The following is a 20,041-nucleotide window of genomic DNA, read 5'->3' as shown; positions in this document are numbered from 1 at the left end:
TCAACCTGTTTTTCAGAGTGCCACGGTTCAGAATGGAGTCTCCGACTCCTCCTCCAGACCGTTGAACTGGGGGACTTTGACTTCCTGGATATCCAGGATGCCTAATTCATGTTCAAATCTGCCAGGCCCACCAGCACTTTGCGTTCGGAGACTGTCTTTATCACGTTCATGCCCTCCCATTTGGTCTGTCTATAGCACCACGTGTATTCACGAAGATGATGGAATTGGTGATGGCGTCTCTTCACCAGCAGGAAATTCATATTCACCCTTACTTAGATAACCTCCTGCAAGAACATCTCAGAACTCTTGACTCTTCTGCAGTCAACTGGCTGAAGTCCAGTTTAAATACTTCCAACATGCTCCATCTAGAAGCCTTGTTGGACACAGCGGGTCTCCTACCATTGGGCAAATGGTTGGAACTTGCTCAGTCAGTTGGGTTATTTCCACCTCAAGTCACAGATAGTCACCTTGTCTCAAGAGGTTAGCCTCTCCCTCCTATAGTGGTTCAAACGGTCCCACTTAAGCAGGGGATGCTCCTTTGCCTCCCACAACTGGATCCTATTAACAACGCACACTAGCCTTCGGGACAAGGGGGACAGGTCCTAATAGTTGACATACAAACCTTGAATCTCGCCTGACCATCAATGCCTCAGAACTACGGGCAATCTTTCATCCTCCACAGCAGGCCCGGTAAGGGTCTAGTTGAACAAGTCAGCTATAGCATATATAAATTATTAGGGCTGCATCAAAAGTCCGGCTGCATGAGAGAAGTCTCTGCGATCCTAAGCTCAGCAGAACATTTCTTAACTTCTGTCAGCAATGTACATCACAGGAGTTTCAAACTGGGAAGACTACTTCCTGAGTCAACAAGACATACATGTAGGGGGATGGTTGCTTCTTCAGGATGTATTTAAACTCCTAGCGAAATGCTGAGGCAGGCCTGAGGTGTACCTAATGACCTCCACACCGAACCACAAGCTGCCTTTGTACAGATGCAGGACCCAGGATCCGACGGCATGTCTCGTGAATGCCCCCATGGCAGTTTCAGAGAGTGTACATATTCCCTCCCAGTGGCTCTGCTCACAAGAGTGTTGCGCCAGTTCAAGCAAGAGGCGGTGATAGCAATTCTTGTAGCTCCAGATTGGCCCAGGAGTGCCTGGTATGTGGACTTTCTCAACATACCAATCTTGTTGTGCCAAACCATCGGTCAGGCCTACCTATTGGCAAGAAGGCCGGTGCTGACTTCAGTGAAGGCCCATTCTACTGTCGGTTGGCGCTTAATGGGTGGTGCGGGGGGTGGTCTCTGCAGAGCATCTTTACAGGGCAGCTACGTGGTCCTCTGAGCATTTGTTCATTCATTTGTACAGGTTTGATAACTTATCCTCAGCAGATGCTGCTTTCGGGTGTGGGGCCTTGAGTGCAGCTTGGGGGTGTTCCTGCCCGAATGGGGACTGCTTTGGGATGTTCTATAGTGCCAGCATGGGCTGAAAGGAAAAAAGTGAAGCTGAGTGCCTGCCCGAACACTTCTATAGGGGGCAGTAAAGAGTGTTGTGCTGAATGTGTGTGTTTTTTTTTCCTTGTACTCCTGTTACTCTTGGTTTGTTAAGTTAGTGGGTTCTGATGCAGGAGGAGCCGTGGGCTGTACTTTAGAAGTTAACTCCTTGAAGCCTAAGTGCTCCAGACCCCATCATACCCATAGTCCCAGCATCCACCATGGCTTCAGAATAAATGATTTTACTGGTAAAACCAAAAATCCCATCTATACAAATTTTTCCTTTCTTTTTTTTGTTTTTCTTCTACAGGCTGGCATTATCTGTCAACTTAATGCTCGCACATCGGTCTTAGCGGCTGCAAACCCAGTGGAGTCTCAATGGAATCCTAAGAAAACCACTATTGAGAACATCCAACTTCCGCACACACTCTTGTCAAGGTATACTGATTTTTCTATATTGTCTGGTCATTTCAATTTATCCTAAAACATTACATTTATGTAAAAGTTGATATTCATTTTAACTTTTATTTATTTAAAGATTTGATCTGATATTCCTGATGTTGGATCCTCAAGATGAGACCTATGACAGGCGCCTGGCTCACCATCTTGTCGCCTTGTACTATCAGAGCGAGGAGCAGATGACTGAAGAGCAAATGGACATGGCCGTATTAAAAGATTACATTGCCTATGGTCGCACCTATGTCCATCCACGGCTTAGTGAGGAAGCCGGCCAAGCTCTGATTGAGGTACATAGCTGTCACTTTGATATAGTGTGTACAGCACTGACGTTCTTTTGCATTAAGTAGCTAATTGGAATATATGCAGTCTTCTTTTTACCCTTTGGGACATGACTTATATATTTGGGAACAACTGACCTATGTTCAGTCAATCAAAGCAAATCTGATCGCATCTTGGACTACAGATGTATGGGCTTTAAATAGTGACAATTCTATAATTATCAAAGCTATTATGTGAATGGTTCCATCCCAGAAAAGCACCCAAACGCAACTTCAGAGAAACTAACTGGTTTACACAGATACAAAAATGTGTAATTTGGTAAAAAGTCAGATTTCGTTTAGGGTCTGGATTAATTTTTTATTTTCCCCTCTTAAGTCATGGGGGTGGATCCTATTACTTGCTGATGATTCACATGTGCGAATAATCACGGCATCGGGTGCACTCTGCGGCGGGCTGAATTTGCGTAAAAGGGCTCGCACCTCCATAGGGGTGCGAGCACGTTTAAGTGAATTCGGCCTTTGCGAGGGGTGCGAGTTAGGCTTAATTCGGGTGATGTTTTTGGCCTTTAAAATGCACCAGTAGGATCGACCCCATGGTATAATGGTCCGCCCAAATCTTAGTGTGGTGATAACGGGCTTAAGAAAAGTGAGATTGCATTGCCCTTTTTCTTTTCTTTTTTTTTGGTATTGCATACATTCTTAATGTTTAAATGAGTGAGAAATGGGTACATTGTTGTGGAAGGATTAAAAGATGACCTGGGATTGGAATGGGTGTGGAACATGTCAGGACTAGGTACCCTGATCCTCATTTTCTCTGTAAATATGTCTTTGCCAGTGACTTTCCAATTGCTTTCAAGAAGAGAATACTGTATAAATGCTCATATGACTATAGAATATATCAGTATAATAGCTCCCTATAGAATGAAGTTGAGCTTATCTGAACTGAATTCCACATGTCCAGAATCAAAAACATGGGAGTTTAACAATTGCCTATTCACCCTCCTAAACTGGATGGAAAAATTGATGAAATTGGTGCTCCAGAAAAGGAGTAATCCATTTGCAGCAGAGATCCAGCACAATGATATAATAGCGGAGAGCTTAACCCCTTCAGTGGTGTGTTTTTTTTTCTTAAGGGAGTTCTTTCTTGGTTTCTTTTGGGGGGGGGGGGGGGGGGGGGGTTTGGAGAGCGCACCCCAGAAAAACCCCACCACTGTGTCCTGGGGTCGTGCACTAGATCAGTCTTGTGATGTTGGCAAGGTCATGCCGCACACAGCCAGGAGGAAGCTGGCCGCTGCCAAGGAAGGGGTTAAATTATTAACTGATGGAATTAAGTACAATTATAAAACAAAAAACTGATCAAACCTGTATAAAAAAAACAACAGTGTTGGTTATGTTAGGATGTCACTAGAGCAAGTTTTCCCTCCATTTTACTCGTGTCACTTCTTAACTATTGAACACTTTCATAAACTTTAAATACTGTACAACATATTATTGCATCCGTAGGCTTATGTGGACATGAGAAAGATTGGCAGTGGTCGTGGAATGGTGTCTGCTTACCCAAGACAATTGGAATCTCTGATACGCCTGTCTGAAGCATATGCCAAAGTGCGATTCTCAAATAAAGTTGAAACCATTGATGTTGAAGAAGCCAAACGTCTTCACCGAGAGGCGTTAAAACAGTCTGCCACAGATCCCAGAACTGGAATTGTAGATATCTCCATTCTGACAACAGGTAAATGCAATTCAGACCTGGGTCACTAAAGTACATTTTTGTAAAGCTTTGTCTACTAGTTTTAATATAATTGAGATATGTATTCTATATTTTTTTTTAAAAAATCTTTTTTTTTTTTTTTTACTATCTAAAGGGATGAGCGCCACAGCTCGTAAACGTAAGGAGGAATTGGCTCAGGCTTTGAAAAAACTTATCCAGGCAAAGGGTAAAACGCCAGCATTGAAATACCAGCAACTGTTTGAGGATCTCCGTGGGCAGTCTGATGCAGTAAGTTTCAGGTTTAGCTGAAATCTTTTTGTAACTATCCAGTATTAACTACTGGAGTTAGGCGAGTCTTTAGATGGCATACTTCATAATGTTATGTGAAAACATGTTTAATAGTGTATACTTAAAATGGCCACTATACTTTTTCTGCACTGTCATCTCACCCCTTTTTTCCTTCTAAAATATTTCTGTTCTGTTTGAGTTATACATTCATTTTTTACACTAAAAAGTTAACCTTGCTGTGATCTTGGGACTTGGAAGTAACTTTTTTTATTTATTTTTAGGCAATTACAAAAGACATGTTTGAGGAAGCGTTGCATGCTCTGGCAGATGAAGACTACTTAACAGTGACTGGGAAGACTGTTCGGTTACTGTAAAACTATGGTTCAGAAGAATTATGCACGGTGGAAGTTGGCTCAGATTCCTTATGTGTGTCTGAATTGTATTCCTAAAGTAAATAGTCATTTCAAGTGCTTTCCCATAGTTCTTTATATGTAACTGTTTTAAGCTACTAAGCAAAGCATTGACATGCATAATTATGGAATAAATTCAATTTTGACACCGGCTACACTTTGAAATAAAATGTTTATATCTCTTACATACAATAAACACATTTGCAACATGTACTATTTAGTTGTAATCATTTGGCCATTATGTCTAAAGGTGGGCAATAGTGTGTTTCAGAAACTGGCAAATACACTTTTGATGCAGGATGATTATGAAATTACCAGTCTCTCTTCTTCTCTCTGATATTTTCAAGATTATTTACATTTGCGCTTCTCCAGTTAAGAGCTTCCAATCCAGAAAAGCTCAGCAAATGGTGCTATGCCGCCGGCCCACATGGCAGAATTTAAAATGTGATCGCACTAGTGGAAATCTGCGAACAACAATATTTCACAAATCTTCTAACGGGGTCTGCGTTGGGCCTTACGTTCATAATTCTGTTTAGTATATAATTGTTTCAGTGAGCCAAAGTGGTATGGGAGACACTGCACAGCACTCTAAAAACCCACCCCCAGACCCCTGTAAAACTAGCCAATGGGAGTCTGGGGGTGGGCTTTTAGGGGAAAGACCAGTTACTGTAAGGCTGGTTTCACACACTCTGGCTCCTGCCGGACGGTGAAATCCCGCACGGCCAGGGAGCCGTGCCACACACATTAGTTGTGAATGGACACTATTGTGTCCATTCACACGGGACGGCCACGGCCCAGCCGCACGGTTGCAGCCGGATCCCGCCACTGGAGGGGACGGCTGCCGGGCTGTGGCCATCCCCTCCATGATCTACTGTGTGCGGAACGGCTCCCTGGCCGTGCGGGTTTTCGCCGTCCGGCAGGAGCTGGAGTGTGTGAAACCAGCCTCTGCTGTGTCCAGTACATTGAAAGACAGTAGAGCTGCTGATCCCCATGTAAGGCAGCCAGCAAATACAATATATGGACAAAAGTCCATTGCAATTTTATGTTTCTCTAATACATACACTTTTATATGATGTTGGTACCCCTTTAGCAGCTCCCACTCTTGGAAGGTTTTCAACGAGATTTCGGCGTGTTTTTTTGTGGAAATTTGTGCACAATTATTCTCTAGAGCTGGGGTAGCCAACTCCAGTCCTCGAGAGCTACCAACAGTTAATGTTTTCCAGATCTCACAGAATCACAAGTGAAGTAATTAGCTCCACCTGTGGATATTTTAAAATGTTAGTGAGTAATGAGTGCAGCAGCTAGGTTGTCTGGAAAATGGGAACTGTTGGTAGCTCTCAAGGACTGGAGTTGGCTACCACTGCTCTAGAGCATTTATGTGGTCAGGCACTAATATTGGGCCAGAAGGCCTGGCTCAGAATCTCCATTCCAGTTCATCCCAAAGGTGCTTGGTTGAGGTTAGGGCTCTTTGCAGGACAGTTAAGTTAATTATTTTTTATTTATTAACAATTTCTTATATAGCGCAGCATGTTCCGTTTACAAAGGGGACAGTGATACAACAAAACAGGGTATTTACAGATGGTCAAAATGTAGGAGGGCCCTGCTCGCAAGCTTACAATCTAAAGGGAAATAGGCATTGATGCATAAGGATAGATACTGTATTCTTTATTGCATCGATTCCACCAGAATGCAGGGTTCTATGACTGGTTCTGGAATTTGATAAGCTTGCCTGAAGAGATGAGTTTTTAGGGAACGCTTATAGTTTTGGAGTTTGGTATTTCACACCAAACTTGCTTTGTGCACAATCTTGAAAAAGAAAAGGCCACAAATTCGGAAACATACGTTCAAAATGTCTTTGGTGTGCTGAAACATTTAAAGGGGGAAGAGCAAGAGCAGGATGGATGTTAGCAGGAGTGTTGGAGAGAGAATTAATATCAGGGAAAGAAAGCGCCAGTTAGATGGGGGGGGGGGGGGGGGTGAAGAGAAAAGAGGCAGAGAGATAGGTGAGATGGAGGAGTGAGAGTTTTCAGAGAAAAGGGGTAGGGAAGAGGAACGGTGGGTGAGGTGACAGGTCCTGTCTTTCAATTCTAAAGGTGTGTACACACGGGGGCGATTATTGCAAATATTGCTGGAAATATGATCGCTGAGCGACCATATTGCCAGTGATTGGAGTGTGCACCAGCGATATATCGCCGGGTGCGCGCTCCTGTTTTCAGCCCATGAATGGTTGCTGGTCGGAGGAGCATGCTCCTCCGACCAGCGACTTGCACTGAATCTTCTCCTAGCAGTGTGACATTTTCATCTGCGACCATCTCTTGTCGCAGATGAAAATGGGACACTGAGCTATATGATTGCTGAGCAATATATTGCTATCAATCATATTGCCCCGTGTGTACGCACCTTATGTTCAAACATGCTTTGTCTCATATAATGGAAACCAATGACACCCATATTATTAATTTCTACTCCCGCCCCACTTGAAGGCTTGGTTCGCCATTCAAATCTTGACTCTTAAGGTGCCCATACACGTACCAATTACCCGGTACTTTTTGTGCTAAAATAGCATCACATCCCATGCACAACATATCCACAACAATGCTATTTTAGCACAAAAAGTACCGGGTAATTGGTACAATGTATGGGTACCTTTAGTTTAGATGGTGCACTCACTGATGAGACAGGAGGTGCTTCTAATAGTATTTAATTGAACCAAAGGAAAATATTTTTTCCTTAGTCTGCAAACATTCAGTTTTGCATATATCTAACGCTGGGGTAGCCAACCCTAGTCCTCGAGAGCTACCAACAGTGCATGTTTTGTAGGTCTCACAAGTGAGCTAATTAGCTCCATCTGTGTATCTTTTAAAAAGTGTCAGTGATTAATGAGTGCAGCTGTGCAGCAGCTAGGTTGTCTGGAAAATGTGAACTGTTGGTAGCTCTCGAGGGCTAGGGTTGGCTACCACTGATCTAACCTGTGTAGTTAAAATTATGGTACTTGTTTCCTAGCACGGCGCCCGTCGGGGTTGATCGGATGCCTTAAGTTAAGGTACTTAAGGCATGCGATCGACGCGATGGACCCGATTTTCGGTCAATTATTAGCTTTAATTGCTGGTAAAGACAAAATCGCATTGATCGCATCCATCGCGGCCCATTATAATGGGCTGCGATGCGACCGACGTGATTTTCCCATAGAGAACAATGTTAAATTAGTTTTAAAGTTAAAATCGCGTTGATCGCGTCGGGCGCATGCCATTATAATGGCATCCGACGCGATCAACCCGATTTTACATAGGGAACAATGGGAAAAGGGCCGATATGGCCAATTTCTCATTGTATATGCCCCCTCATGGGTATTAAAGTATGGTTAATGAGCGTAGCGAACCACCGAGCCAGAAGCGTGGCGAGCGGACGCGTATACCTGTGAAGTAATGCGCGTCCCCTCGCGGGGCGCGCTGCGCTCGCCACACTATAAAATCAACTCCACGCAGACGTGGATAGTGGGGTTATGAAAAGGTCGGAGGACGTATACCGCCGCCCCCTCACGGGCTCGCAGCGCTCGCCACGCTTCGGGTTGGCGTCAATAGTGGGGTGGCGTTAACAATGGAGGTCCATTTCACCCATCAGGGGGGGGGGGGGGGGGTTTGCTATCTAAATGGGGGGTTTGGGGGCTTTTTACATTGAAATCAATGTAAAATTGGGGTCTTGGAACATTTTACATTGACCCGATTTATACATTGGAATCAATCGCATCGCATGCGATTTGGTTGGCATGCGATGCGATCGACGCGATTTTTGCGGCCCTGATCAATACAATTAAAATCGGTGGCGCTGTTCTAGGAAACAAGTACCAAAATTATTTTCGATTTTCTGAAAAATTTATTTGGCTTTCTCTACCATCAAGATTCAAGTATCTACAGTCTACACAGTGTATAGCTTGGATACCAAATAAGCATTGAAATATCTATCATTCTATATATCTTATAAGGATATCTGTCTGAGGAGTGTCTCAGTAAGTATTGCGGCAGGGGTTCCGTGCGTCTCCCGCACAAAGGGGGGCTGTGGCCGCAAGTGCGTCTCATGCACAATAAGGGAGGCATTTGCCAGTGCTCCATGTTACATACTGGCAAATGCCTCCATTTGAAACCCCTACTATCAACGCCAGCCCGAAGCGTGGCGAGCAGACGTGGTCCTCCCGACTTGTTCATACCCCCACTATCCACGTCGGCGTGGAGTTTTTATAAAGTTTGGCGAGCCACCGAGCGGACGCGGATTACTTTAAATGTATTCCGTGTCCTCCGCTTCGCGCTCCGTGGCTCACCATACTTTATATAATCAACTCCACGCCGATGTCGATAGTGGGGGTATGAACAGGTTGGGAGAATGTGTAACGCAGGGCTGGGCAATTGCGGCCCTCCAGATGTTGAGGAACTACACATCCCAGCATGCCTTGCATCTGTTTCAGCATGGCCACATAGCAAAACTAATGCAAAGCATCCTGGGATGTGTAGTTCCTCACATCTGGAGGGCCACAATTGCCCAGCCCTGGTGTAACGCATCCGCTCGCCACGCTCCGGGCTGGCGTGGATAGTGAGGGTGTTTAAAGAAAACATTCACACCTGCTATATCATACATCTGAAACCGTAATGACGTCGTGTTAACTGGTAACTGGATTTTAGTGAATATCAAATAACAAGTCACAGAAAATATTAAACCAGTTATTCTTCACTTTCTGCATTCACGTCAAATGCAGCTGTAGTTGACGCAGCTGTGTCTGCTGGTTTGTCGGCCATTGGGAGCAGAGGTAGGGCATGTAAAATTAGCTGGAAAGCGTTTTCTGCACCAAGAGTTTTGTGCCAAATAAACTCCTGAAGCAGTGCCCCTTTGTCTTTTGTTCCTCCACTTGCAAGATCCCCACAGCATTTCAATGTTTTGGGTATGAATACCAGTGTCCGAGTCCACGAAATTATACCGGTGGTTTATACGTGCATGATGGTACCCTGCCTGCTCAAGCTGTTCAGTGTTGTATCCACGCCAACAATCAGAATATATAGTGGTACCCGGTTCAATATACTTGTTGATTGCAGACATCAGGGTGCTGGCATCATGGCTGGCCACAGGCGTTACAAAACATTCACCTGCGTCTCGAGATATGCCTCCAAACAGCCACTGTTGTGGCAGGAGGCGTCTGACATGATTTTTTTGCTGGACAAAGAGACTGTCGTCCACCTCCACTATTTTTGCCCGGACCGCCAATCCGGCGTTGGGGCTGTGACATGAAATCCAGGGTGCAGGCCTCCCGCAGAAGGTTATTGTAACTCTGTGTTTTTTTTTAAATCAAGAGGTGCTGCTCACAAAATGTGATACTTGTTAGCTCAAAGCGTAGAAGCGTCATAAATGTCAGATGGAATCCTTGAAACCACTGTGCGGCACGGAGACTAACCTTCTAGTCACATCAGCTCCTTGACATTCTGTCTCATTGGATGCCCATTTACACATCTTTGTCTCTGGGAGGAAGTGGTGACGTAAAAAATTCACTGACCTCCTCTGTCTGTGGCAGGTTAATTTGTCGGCAGCCATAACTGACACAATGAACTGCTGACTGACTACGCTGGCTCTGACAGGGATGCTGGCTACGCTAACTGTGCTGGCTGCAGAAACTGCTGCCGTGAAATACTGACTACGCTAACTACTTAATCGGCCGTGGGAACACTACGCTACTTCTGACAGGGACGCAGACTACGTTAACTACGCTGGCCGTGGGAACACTACGCTGATTCTGACAGGGATGCTACGCTGACTACGTAACTGCCGCCGTGAAACTACACAAGTACTGCTTTTTTTTAAATAACAGGGCACTCTAATGGGTGGGGACTGCAACTATTTGAGTAATTGTATTTTGATAGTCAGGTGATTCATGATTGGTTTTCATACTAGTTCAAGGTTCCCTATAGGATGAATATGCGACCCTGTATACATCTTATGGGGAGTTACTGCTGTTGGCATGGCAACCAATCTTGGTTGTTTACAAACCATGTCACTAGTAAATACGATCAGGTGATCATTCTCTTGAACACTCCCCTCCCAATCCTCTATGTATTGTGCAGCTTAAGGTTGCCTATAATACCCGTTTCACACCAGCCTGAATACCCGGGTTGGCCCCAGGAACAACCACCAACTAGCGCTGGTGTGAAAGATTCCCGGGAAAATTTGCCAGGATTTTAACCCTGCTAGCTAGGGTTGCTCCAGGGATATAGACTAGTACTGTCTTGCTCATGGCTTCCTTGCTTGCTTCCAGCTGCGGGTGGCGGGCAGCGGGGTCTAGGACAGGGCTGGGCAATTGCGGCCCTCCAAATGTTGAGGAACTACACATCCCAGGATGCTTTGCATTAGTTTTGCTATGTGGCCATGCTGAAACTGATGCAAGGCATGCTGGGATGTGTAGTTCCTCAACATCTGGAGGGCCGCAATTGCCCAGCCCTGGTCTAGGATCATCTTAATGTATACTTCTCCCTATCTTCTGTGCATTATGCAGATTTCCCATGATCCTCCATTCGGCCCGTAGATAATGTGAGTGGACCAGGTGGAATGCAATAACAGGGATTTTGTACTTACCGTAACTCCTTTTCTCCGAGTACAGTGGGGATAGAAGGGCGGCCACAGGGAGCATGGGCACTTTAAATTTTAATTGAGTGTGGCCAACTTCTCCCCTTATACTCCCCCACCTAGGCAGTCACCTGAAACACCTGGGGGTGGAGACACCATTCCCCTTGGTGAATGTCTTGCCGACATAAGAAGTCTGCCTCCCAATTCTCCATGCCGGGTATGAAGATGGCAAATGCGTGGTCTTGAGCCCAGAACAGGATTCGACTCACTTCCTTCATGGCTGCACGTGCCGCCCTGCTTGTTGATATAGGCGACAGCTGTGGAATTGTCGGACTGCACCCTGATGGGCAGACCCTGAAGGAGATGACGAGCCTGCAGGAGAGCATAATATACTGCTCTGATTTTCAGAATATTGATTGAGAGCAGAGCTTTCTGCGGAGTCCAACGTCCCTGGAACTGGTAATCCAGGATGACCACTCCCCAACCGCGCAGGCTGGCATCCATGGTGAGCATAACCCAATTCCAGATGCTGAATCTCTTCTCCTCCCTGAGGTTGCTGGTATTTAGCCACCACAGCAGGGAGTGTTTTGCCCGCAGTAGGCAACGTTGGAATGGTCTTGACCGAAACCACCCGTGTTGGCCGTTTGTCTAGGTTTTTTACCAAAAAGGGAGGGGCGACTGGGAGCAGCAGTCTAGCGTCTAACCCTTGAGCAGCCTGTTCAGGCTCTTGTGGTAAAGCCTGTTGCTAGTCAATATCTGGAGGGACAAACTCACCCTCCTCTAAATATGGCAATGTCATCATCCGTGTCAGTGTCTAAGACCTGCGTGAGCAGTCTTTTTAGCACTGGGGGCTGTGGGTCACATGGACTGGGCCTTAGAGTGGGCTGAAGCGTTTCTGGGGCCAAGTCTTTAGTTAGACCCTTCACAGCTAAGACTAAATCACTCTGCTGTGATCTGGAGGTTTCTCTGTCCCTCTGTGAAGCTGTAAGCTCAGAGGACAGGCGTGACATCACATCAGTGAGCTGTAATGCCCACGCAGGGGAGGGCTGTGTCTGAGACGGATCTGGGGTGCATTTCTCGCACACCAGTGTGCCCTCAGAAGATTGTGTAAGCTTTGTATTACACTTCTTGCAAGACTTCTTGGAGCTGCCCCCTGCCATTATAACAGTGATTGGTATACAATATAAAGATCTATGCAACAATCAGCAAGTTATAACTGTACATACACACCAGAGGATAGTACAGTCAAGAACCAGAGTAAAAGACTGGACAGGAGAGACAGTACAAGAAGTAGAAGCTGCCACAGGCTAACAACAGCGCTAGGGTATATACCAGGGAGCGCTATAGCCTAATTTGCATACAGCCCAAATCTGTCTCCCCAAGCTTTAAACCCACTGTCTGCTTGCAGGGCTTGGGGAAGCTGATGCAGGTCTGGACACCGGGAGAAAGGGGCTGTTCTTGAGTCCCGGAGACTGTCACAGCAAAAAACGTAGGTCCCTCTGTGCATGCATGGGTGCCTTTTGTAAGAAAATGGCTGCCGCTGCTTCTAGTCAGGCTGGGGAGAAGCCGGGGCCGCTGGGAGCATACCATGCGGTAGCTCCGCCCTCCCGGCTACTCCGTCTCCCATAATGGCGCCAATGTTAAAAAAAAACACAGACCTGCACTACCACCATCTTTTTAAACTGACCCCCGTGGCTTATTGGGGGGGTCAGGCATACATTACCGATGCCTTGCTGGTCGGAGGCGGTAGAGGCTGAGGGAGGACGGGGCGCGCACCACATGCGGTGGCGGCTGTCACTCCGGAGACGGTGGTCTCTGCAGCCGGGGACTGGGGCGCAATGTGACAATAAATTTGTCTGATGCTTTATCTCCGGACCCCGGCAACTGTGCCACCTATTGAATATCGGATTCCTGCCACACTTCGGGTCATGTGTGATGGCCAACTACCAATTAGAATAAACATCTGAATTAAATGTGTTATATTCTTTTCCCATTTTTTTTATAATCTAGTGTTATGACAATTATTTATTCCCCCTTATTATATTCTGCCTCCTTCAATTTATTTGATTTTTGAGAAAATTCGACTGATTGTTCTATACCATGTGACCGATCTCCACCATATTTGTTCAGAATACAAACCCATATGGGAACAGTACACAGCTACCTTTGATAAAACCGGTGAAACTCATCAGGGGCTTTTTGCCTGCACCTTGGACATTTAACTAATCCAAAACAGCCACAGTCATCACCTTCTCCAGTGGACCCACGGCACCTCTAAAGGAATAACCTGCCACCTGGACCTGCTATACCCTCTCAACTTCCTCCATGGTGGACTGGATTATTGCACGTACCAGCTTGTACACAGAGAATAGGAGGTAAACAGGAGTGTCTGGCCATTCTTATAGCCACGGTGGACGGTAACTCATTCCATTATTGTGCAGACTTGACACTTTATTCATACCATCTGGGGCATACTAGTAATAGATCGAACCACCATAATATCAAGGCCCATCATGTGTGCAAGGCATACACATTTCTCCCTATCTGGGCATATCATGTGTTTACAGGTGACAGTATTGATATTGGTCATTTTATTTCTGTGTTTTAATAAATATTAATGCATTTTGTGAAATCAGTCCAATTGTTTTTTTGTAGATTTATTTATATAAGCAAATTTTACTCATTGTTAAATCGGAGAGCTGTTACCTCCTTTTTTTCTGTGTTCATCCATAATCCGGGATTGACTATGCTGGTTTTAGGGGCAGAGTATAGCAGCCTGAGGAGCCAGACACTGTGGGAGGGCTTAGGGGAGTTTTCATTTAACACTCTACAGAATTCACCTGCAAATGGTTACTTAGCTCTGCAAAATACCAAGCTTTTTCGGTGCTTGGTCATAAAGACTCAATCTGCTTTTTACATTTTGCGTTCCATCCAGCAGTGGCTGCAGTGCCAACCAGTGGAGGAGGGGAATCACTAGGCACATATATACATAATTTATGTAATCTATGGGCTGGATCGATCCCTCTGGTATTGCCAGCTCTGAGTAAATGGGAATCAGCATATACCATTATACACTATTAAGCCCACTCCTGAGGCTAGTTTCAGAGGAGTCTGGGGGGTGGGCTTAAAAGTGCATAATGGTTTACAGTAGGAGCAAGTTTCATCTTTGCTCCTTTGGGCGTGGCTAGCCATGGCTATTCTATTGTTCTCAGCTGCAATAGCTGCTATTCTATTAGATTGGGGATCTCCCAACTGCCACCCCCCGCAGCGGGACAATGCCTGCCGCGGGTGGGACAGCGGGACAGGACCCGAAAATCGGGACTGTCCCGCTGTAATCGTGACAGTTGGGAGGTATGAGATTGTAAGATTGCAAGAAGGGCTTTCCTACCTCCAGGTCTCTGTTACTACCCAGTTTTGTTCTATTACTGTGTTGTTTCCAGTTGTTGTCGCTTCTCGGCCTTTTGGCTAAGATCAAGTGTAGTATCTGTTCTTATCAGTGGGTATGGACTGGCCTCTGGCAGAGAATAGAGAAAGGTTGGACTGAGTAGCTGCTCTGATGGGCGGAGGGTGTGGGACCCCTCTGTTTTTTCCCGGGAGCAGTGAAAAGTCTCACTGAGTATCTTCACCTCTGCCTTTGGTAGGAGGTGTTGTTTCCGTAAACCCACTGGTAAGAGGGGGGGAGAAACACTGGGCCTAGTAGTTTGACTCTCCTGACGGGGGTTCGTTGCCCCCGAAGGATGAGCAGCGAAAGGCTCAGTCTAGTATCCATTCCCAGGGAGCGGAGAAAAGCTGAGACCGAGTAGATTGGTCCAGGTTGGGGCTGGCCCCCATCCTGGGCACAGCGAAAAGCTCAGCCTAGTATCTTAACCCTGGGAGCGGAGAAACACTGGGACTGAGTAGATTGCTCTTCCGAGGGGGGTGCAGCCCCTAAGGGAGTCTTTCGAAAAGCCCAGTGGAGTACCCATTCCCATGCCGGGGGCTGGAAAATGCCTGCTGGTGAGACGGAGAAAAACTTGGTCGGATGCTGATTGGTCGGCTGCCTGGAGCCCGAGGCTGCACTGTGCCCCCGGGGAAACTGGGGGGTGCCTGATTTGCACTGGTGATGTCCAGCACCATGCACTGAATGGCACACACACTGCGCACTTCCCTCTAGGTTAGGCTACACGTCCTTACCTCGTCCTTTTGGATGGGGTAGGACAATTTTTTACACCCCCACCCCGGCCTTCTGGCTAGGGCCTCTTTTATTTATTTCTTTGATTTGCACTTTTGAGCACTTCACGTTTTTCGTTAGTTTTGTCACGTTTTTTTGATTTGGGTAGTGCGGCTGTCCCTAACGGGCCTTCCGTTCCCCAAACGTGGCTGGGACTCTTCACCTTTTGGGGAGAGTCCCGGTCCCCTCGAGGGCAACCCCGAGCCGCAAGGCGGAGGGAAGCCTAAGCGGGTCTCTCCAAACCTTCGGGTGCGGAGGACCCACCGTCCAAAACCCTTCCAGGGGTGGAGGAAACGCGGGTCTCTCTGAGCTTCGGCGAAGAGGACCCACCGATCTCTTTTTTCCTTCCTCGGCCTTATGGTTGAGGGGGGTTAGGGGAACCATGGGGCCTTTCTCCTTTGGGAGAGGGTCCAAACGTTCGTACGGCTGCCCCCTTTGCACGTGTTTAGGCACAGCACTGGTGGTGGTGGGAGCACACCTCGGGCTCCCTGAGTTTCTTCAAACTCACTGTGTTGTTTCCAGTTGTAACGGAATATGCTGCCCTATATCAGAACCTGGTAATAAATAAATGATTATTGTTGCTGTGACCAGGATGGTTCGTTTTCACAGCACTGCTGAGAATATTAATACATCCTATATCAGGAGTTTCCGTATTGTGTGCCTTGGAGGGCTTGCAGGGATGCCCTGGATGTTGATCCATGACCAATTCCAATAATTTATGACCAATGTAATAGGCAAATTATGGACAAACATGTGACTAGAAGTCCATTACCACATATCTGACCCTAAAGGTCCCCATAACAAGTCCGACTTGTCTGAGAAACAAGTTGGACCTGATTTCCATTAAACTCACCCAGCAGCTCACCGGAAGGGTTGCATGCGATTTGGCACTTGATGCAACATTTTTTAAATGAGATTTATCGAGGAGCTGTGGGCGGAGAGGAGATTTGAAAACTGCTATTCAAAAGAATAGGGGCTGCTGCCTGCCTGCTGCAGCGCTATCACAGCGAAGGGGGGGTTGCTTCCCTGCTCTGCAGGCTATAGGCAGCTGGCACACACCAACGGATCAGATTTCATGCATTGACAATGCTAAAAAGCACCCACAATGTGTTACTGAGGCATCCGTTCCAACAGAGCATATGTGCTGCACATATGATCTGTACACTCGATGCGCAGGATCGGATGTCACACACATACGATTTGGCCTATTTTCATCTGCTATATCAGCCCAATCCAATGAAATCGGATGAAAACAGGTCAAATCGGACCTGTGTACCTATCGGGCCTTAAGGATGAGATATAAACACAATTTACTTAAGTTTCTCATTGAAAAAAAATTAATAAAATTAAGGCCTACGGGTGCAGTGAAAAAAAAAATCGGATAAAAAACGTGTGGGAACCACTGCCCTATATAATAAAAGGCTATAGCTTCACCTCACCTCTGGAAGGAGGGGGGGGGGGGGGTGTACATGCTCAAGTGCTGTGCATACCAGCTGTCAATAGATGGTGCCTGATAAGTGTAACACGGAACTAAAGACCCTTACACACTGGGCGACTTTGAGCTGAAAGTCGTTCAAAACAGCAGGCTTGAGCTGCTTTTAGCTTAAAGCCGCCCAGTGTGTATGCCCCGACGATGAGCGATGCTGCTGCGTGCTCCCGCATCATTGCCGGGTAAGCCACTCATCTGCTGTCAAATGAGCAGCTTTGAGGATGGCTTTGCATAGCGCTGCGCTATGCAAAGCCGTCCTCCCCCCTCTGTCGGCGCCGGGCAGGAGGAAAGCCACTCAGTGTTTATGCACTGAGCAGCTTTCCCCCCAGCAATGAATGCTATCATTGCTGTCCATACATGCGGAGCATAGTTGCCCAGTGTGTATGGACCTTTACTGCTGTTTATATGTACAAATTAATATCCCCCCCCCCCCCCCCCCTTACATTTATGTAGTGAAATACATCACATAAAATAAAATAGCTAATTACCCATTAGGAGAGAGTTAAGCCCTGTACACACGGGGCGATTTCAGTCATAATCACCGGGGATATGGTCGGTGAGTAACCATACCCCTGTGTGTATGGGGTGACTTGCTGGGAGTGCGATCCCGTGACGCTGGTCGGAGGAGCTCCTGCGACCAGTACATTCCCCCCCGGAAGAGAGTCTAGTTTTTATCAGCGACCATCTCTGGAAACGGGACACTGAGCTCAGCGATCATATTGCTCCGTGTGTACAGGCAGGGCCGGCGCTACCCAGTCAGCATAGGATGCAAAGCAGGTAGGCGCCGGGCAGAAGAGGCGCTGTCCCTGCTGTACATCCTCTGCTGTCCTCCGTGGCTGCCGGCTGCTGCTGCGCCTGTCACACTTCATCACAGGCAGCAGCGCCGGAGGCACAGAGATCCCTCCTGGCTCATTATCAGCTGGTCATCGGCAGGGGCCGAAAGGGGGCGGAGCTACACTGATGGCGGGGGCGTGGCTACATGGACCAGAAGGGGTGGAGCTACAAGGGAGCAAGACTGCCTGAAGACAACAGGAAACAGGACAGGATGAGCTGCCACCATTGTAAAGTGTGAGTGTACTAATGTCGGCAACTGATGTGGGCACGTGTGTAGGCAGCGCTACTAATGTCAGCAACTGGTGTGGGCACATGTGTAGGCAGCACTACTAATGTCGGCAACTGATGTGGGCACGTGTGTAGGCAGCACTACTAATGTCGGCAACTGATGTGGGCAAGTGTGTAGGCAGCGCTACTAATGTCAGCAACTGGTGTGGGCACATGTGTGGGCACATGTGTAGGCAGAACTACTAATGTCGGCAACTGATGTGGGCACGTGTGTAGGCAGCGCTACTAATGTCAGCAACTGGTGTGGGCACATGTGTAGGCAGCACTACTAATGTCGGCAACTGGTGTGGGCACGTGTGTAGGCAGCGCTACTAATCTCAGCAACTGGTGTGGGCACATGTGTAGGCAGCACTACTAATGTCAGCAACTGATGTGGGCACGTGTGTAGGCAGCGCTAATAATGTCAGCAACTGGTGTGGGCACATGTGTAGGCAGCACTACTAATGTCGGCAACTGATGTGGGCACGTGTGTAGGCAGCGCTACTAATGTCAGCAACTGGTGTGGGCACATGTGTAGGCAGCACTACTAATGTCAGCAACTGATGTGGGCATGTGTGTAGGCAGCGCTACTAATGTCAGCAACTGGTGTGGGCACGTATATAGGCAGCGCTGCTAATGTCGGCAGCTGGTGTGGGCACGTGTATAGGCAGCGCTACTGACGTCGGCAACTGGTGTGGGCACGTGTATAGGCAGCGCTACTGACGTCGGCAACTGGTGTGGGCACGTGTATAGACAGCACTACTAATGTCGGCAACTGGTGTGGGCACGTGTAGAGGCAGCACTACTAATGTCGGCAACTGGTGTAGGCACGTGTAGAGGCAGCACTACTAATGTCGGCAACTGGTGTAGGCACGTGTAGAGGCAGCACTACTAATGTCGGCAACTGGTGTGGGGACGTGTAGAGGCAGCACTACTAATGTCGGCAACTGGTGTAGGCACGTGTAGAGGCAGCACTACTAATGTCGGCAACTGGTGTGGGGACGTGTAGAGGCAGCACTACTAATGTCGGCAACTGGTGTAGGCACGTGTAGAGGCAGCACTACTAATGTCGGCAACTGCTGTGGGCACTACTTGTAAGCAGAGCAACTACTTTTCGCAACTGCTGTGGGTGTTATGAATAAGCAACGCTACAAATGTGGGCATATGCAGGAGTACTCGGGGCATTATGTGTAGCATAATGTGTGTCAATGTCATATGGGCATTATAGTGCATGGCATATTATGTAAGGGGAATTACAGTGTGTTGCATAATGTGTAATGGGCATTATGGTGTTCTGCATATTGTGCAAGGGAAATCATGATGTGTGGCATTACGAATAATGTGCATTACTGTGTGTGGTTACTATAATGTGTTATGGGAATTATGGTGTTATTGGTACTTTTATGTGACCACGCCAATTCCCCATGAAGCCTCGCTTCTACAATTTTCGGCGCGCACTGTCCCTGTTTTTACACGCATGGCACCAAAATGGCTACTTACTGCACTGGTGAATAAGATTGTGCTACTGAGTGGTGTAATTTGGAGTGGGAGCATTATTGTGTGGCCACACCCTCCCTTTGTAAAGTTTGGGTGGGCGCAAATTTATAGTTTGCAGGAGGGCGCCGAACCCCCTAGCACCGGCCCTGTGTACAGGGCTTTATAGATCACAGAAATAAAATGACAAAACCAGATGCAGCACATGTTACCATGATAAGCTACAGATCACCTGTAAGAAGTATTAAATATAAATGAGTAAAATACATGTGGAGAATGCGGGCATCGATCCCGCTACCTCTCGCATGCTAAGCGAGCGCTCTACCATCTGAGCTAATTCCCCGTCCTGCTACTAGTTGTTACCCGACGACCTCTCCATCGCTATGTTACCCCGGAGCCGATGTGAGGAAGGTATTGCCTAATGTTTTATATACACTCCCTGCCAGTATGTGCGGTGTATATGTGTGTTACACACGTGTGTAAGAACAGCACCGCACACAGCCGCAGTC

At 47.2% G+C, this 20,041-nt stretch overlaps 1 protein-coding gene, 1 non-coding gene and 1 pseudogene across 4 annotated transcripts in view; 2 read left to right on the top strand and 1 right to left on the bottom strand.

Moving 5' to 3' along the window:
- Positions 1-20,041, top strand: part of MCM4 (minichromosome maintenance complex component 4) — a 372,932-nt gene that overhangs the window by 12,699 nt on the left and 340,192 nt on the right. For 2 of the 3 annotated variants that reach the window (XM_083187419.1, XM_083187420.1), the window contains exons 13-17: positions 1,803-1,930; positions 2,031-2,238; positions 3,733-3,961; positions 4,095-4,228; positions 4,510-4,621. In XM_083187419.1, coding sequence (XP_083043545.1) covers positions 1,803-1,930; positions 2,031-2,238; positions 3,733-3,961; positions 4,095-4,228; positions 4,510-4,602 — 792 coding nt within the window. In that variant the 3' untranslated portion in view covers positions 4,603-4,621. Of the gene's footprint in view, positions 1-1,802; positions 1,931-2,030; positions 2,239-3,732; positions 3,962-4,094; positions 4,229-4,509; positions 4,852-20,041 lie in introns of those variants that run through there. The other variant, XM_083187417.1, reaches the window with a different exon arrangement.
- On the top strand, positions 14,684-14,819 carry LOC146006098 (U2 spliceosomal RNA; annotated as a pseudogene).
- On the bottom strand, positions 19,803-19,875 carry TRNAA-AGC (transfer RNA alanine (anticodon AGC)). The gene has a single exon. It is a non-coding gene; the product is annotated as a tRNA-Ala (tRNA).

The sequence above is a fragment of the Crinia signifera genome, chromosome 5 (genome assembly GCF_055691185.1).
Source record: "Crinia signifera chromosome 5, ASM5569118v1, whole genome shotgun sequence".
NCBI classification, from domain to species: Eukaryota; Metazoa; Chordata; class Amphibia; order Anura; family Myobatrachidae; genus Crinia; species Crinia signifera.
The sequence above is the reverse complement of the archived record's forward strand: the minus strand, read 5'-3'. Positions and strand labels throughout refer to the sequence as shown.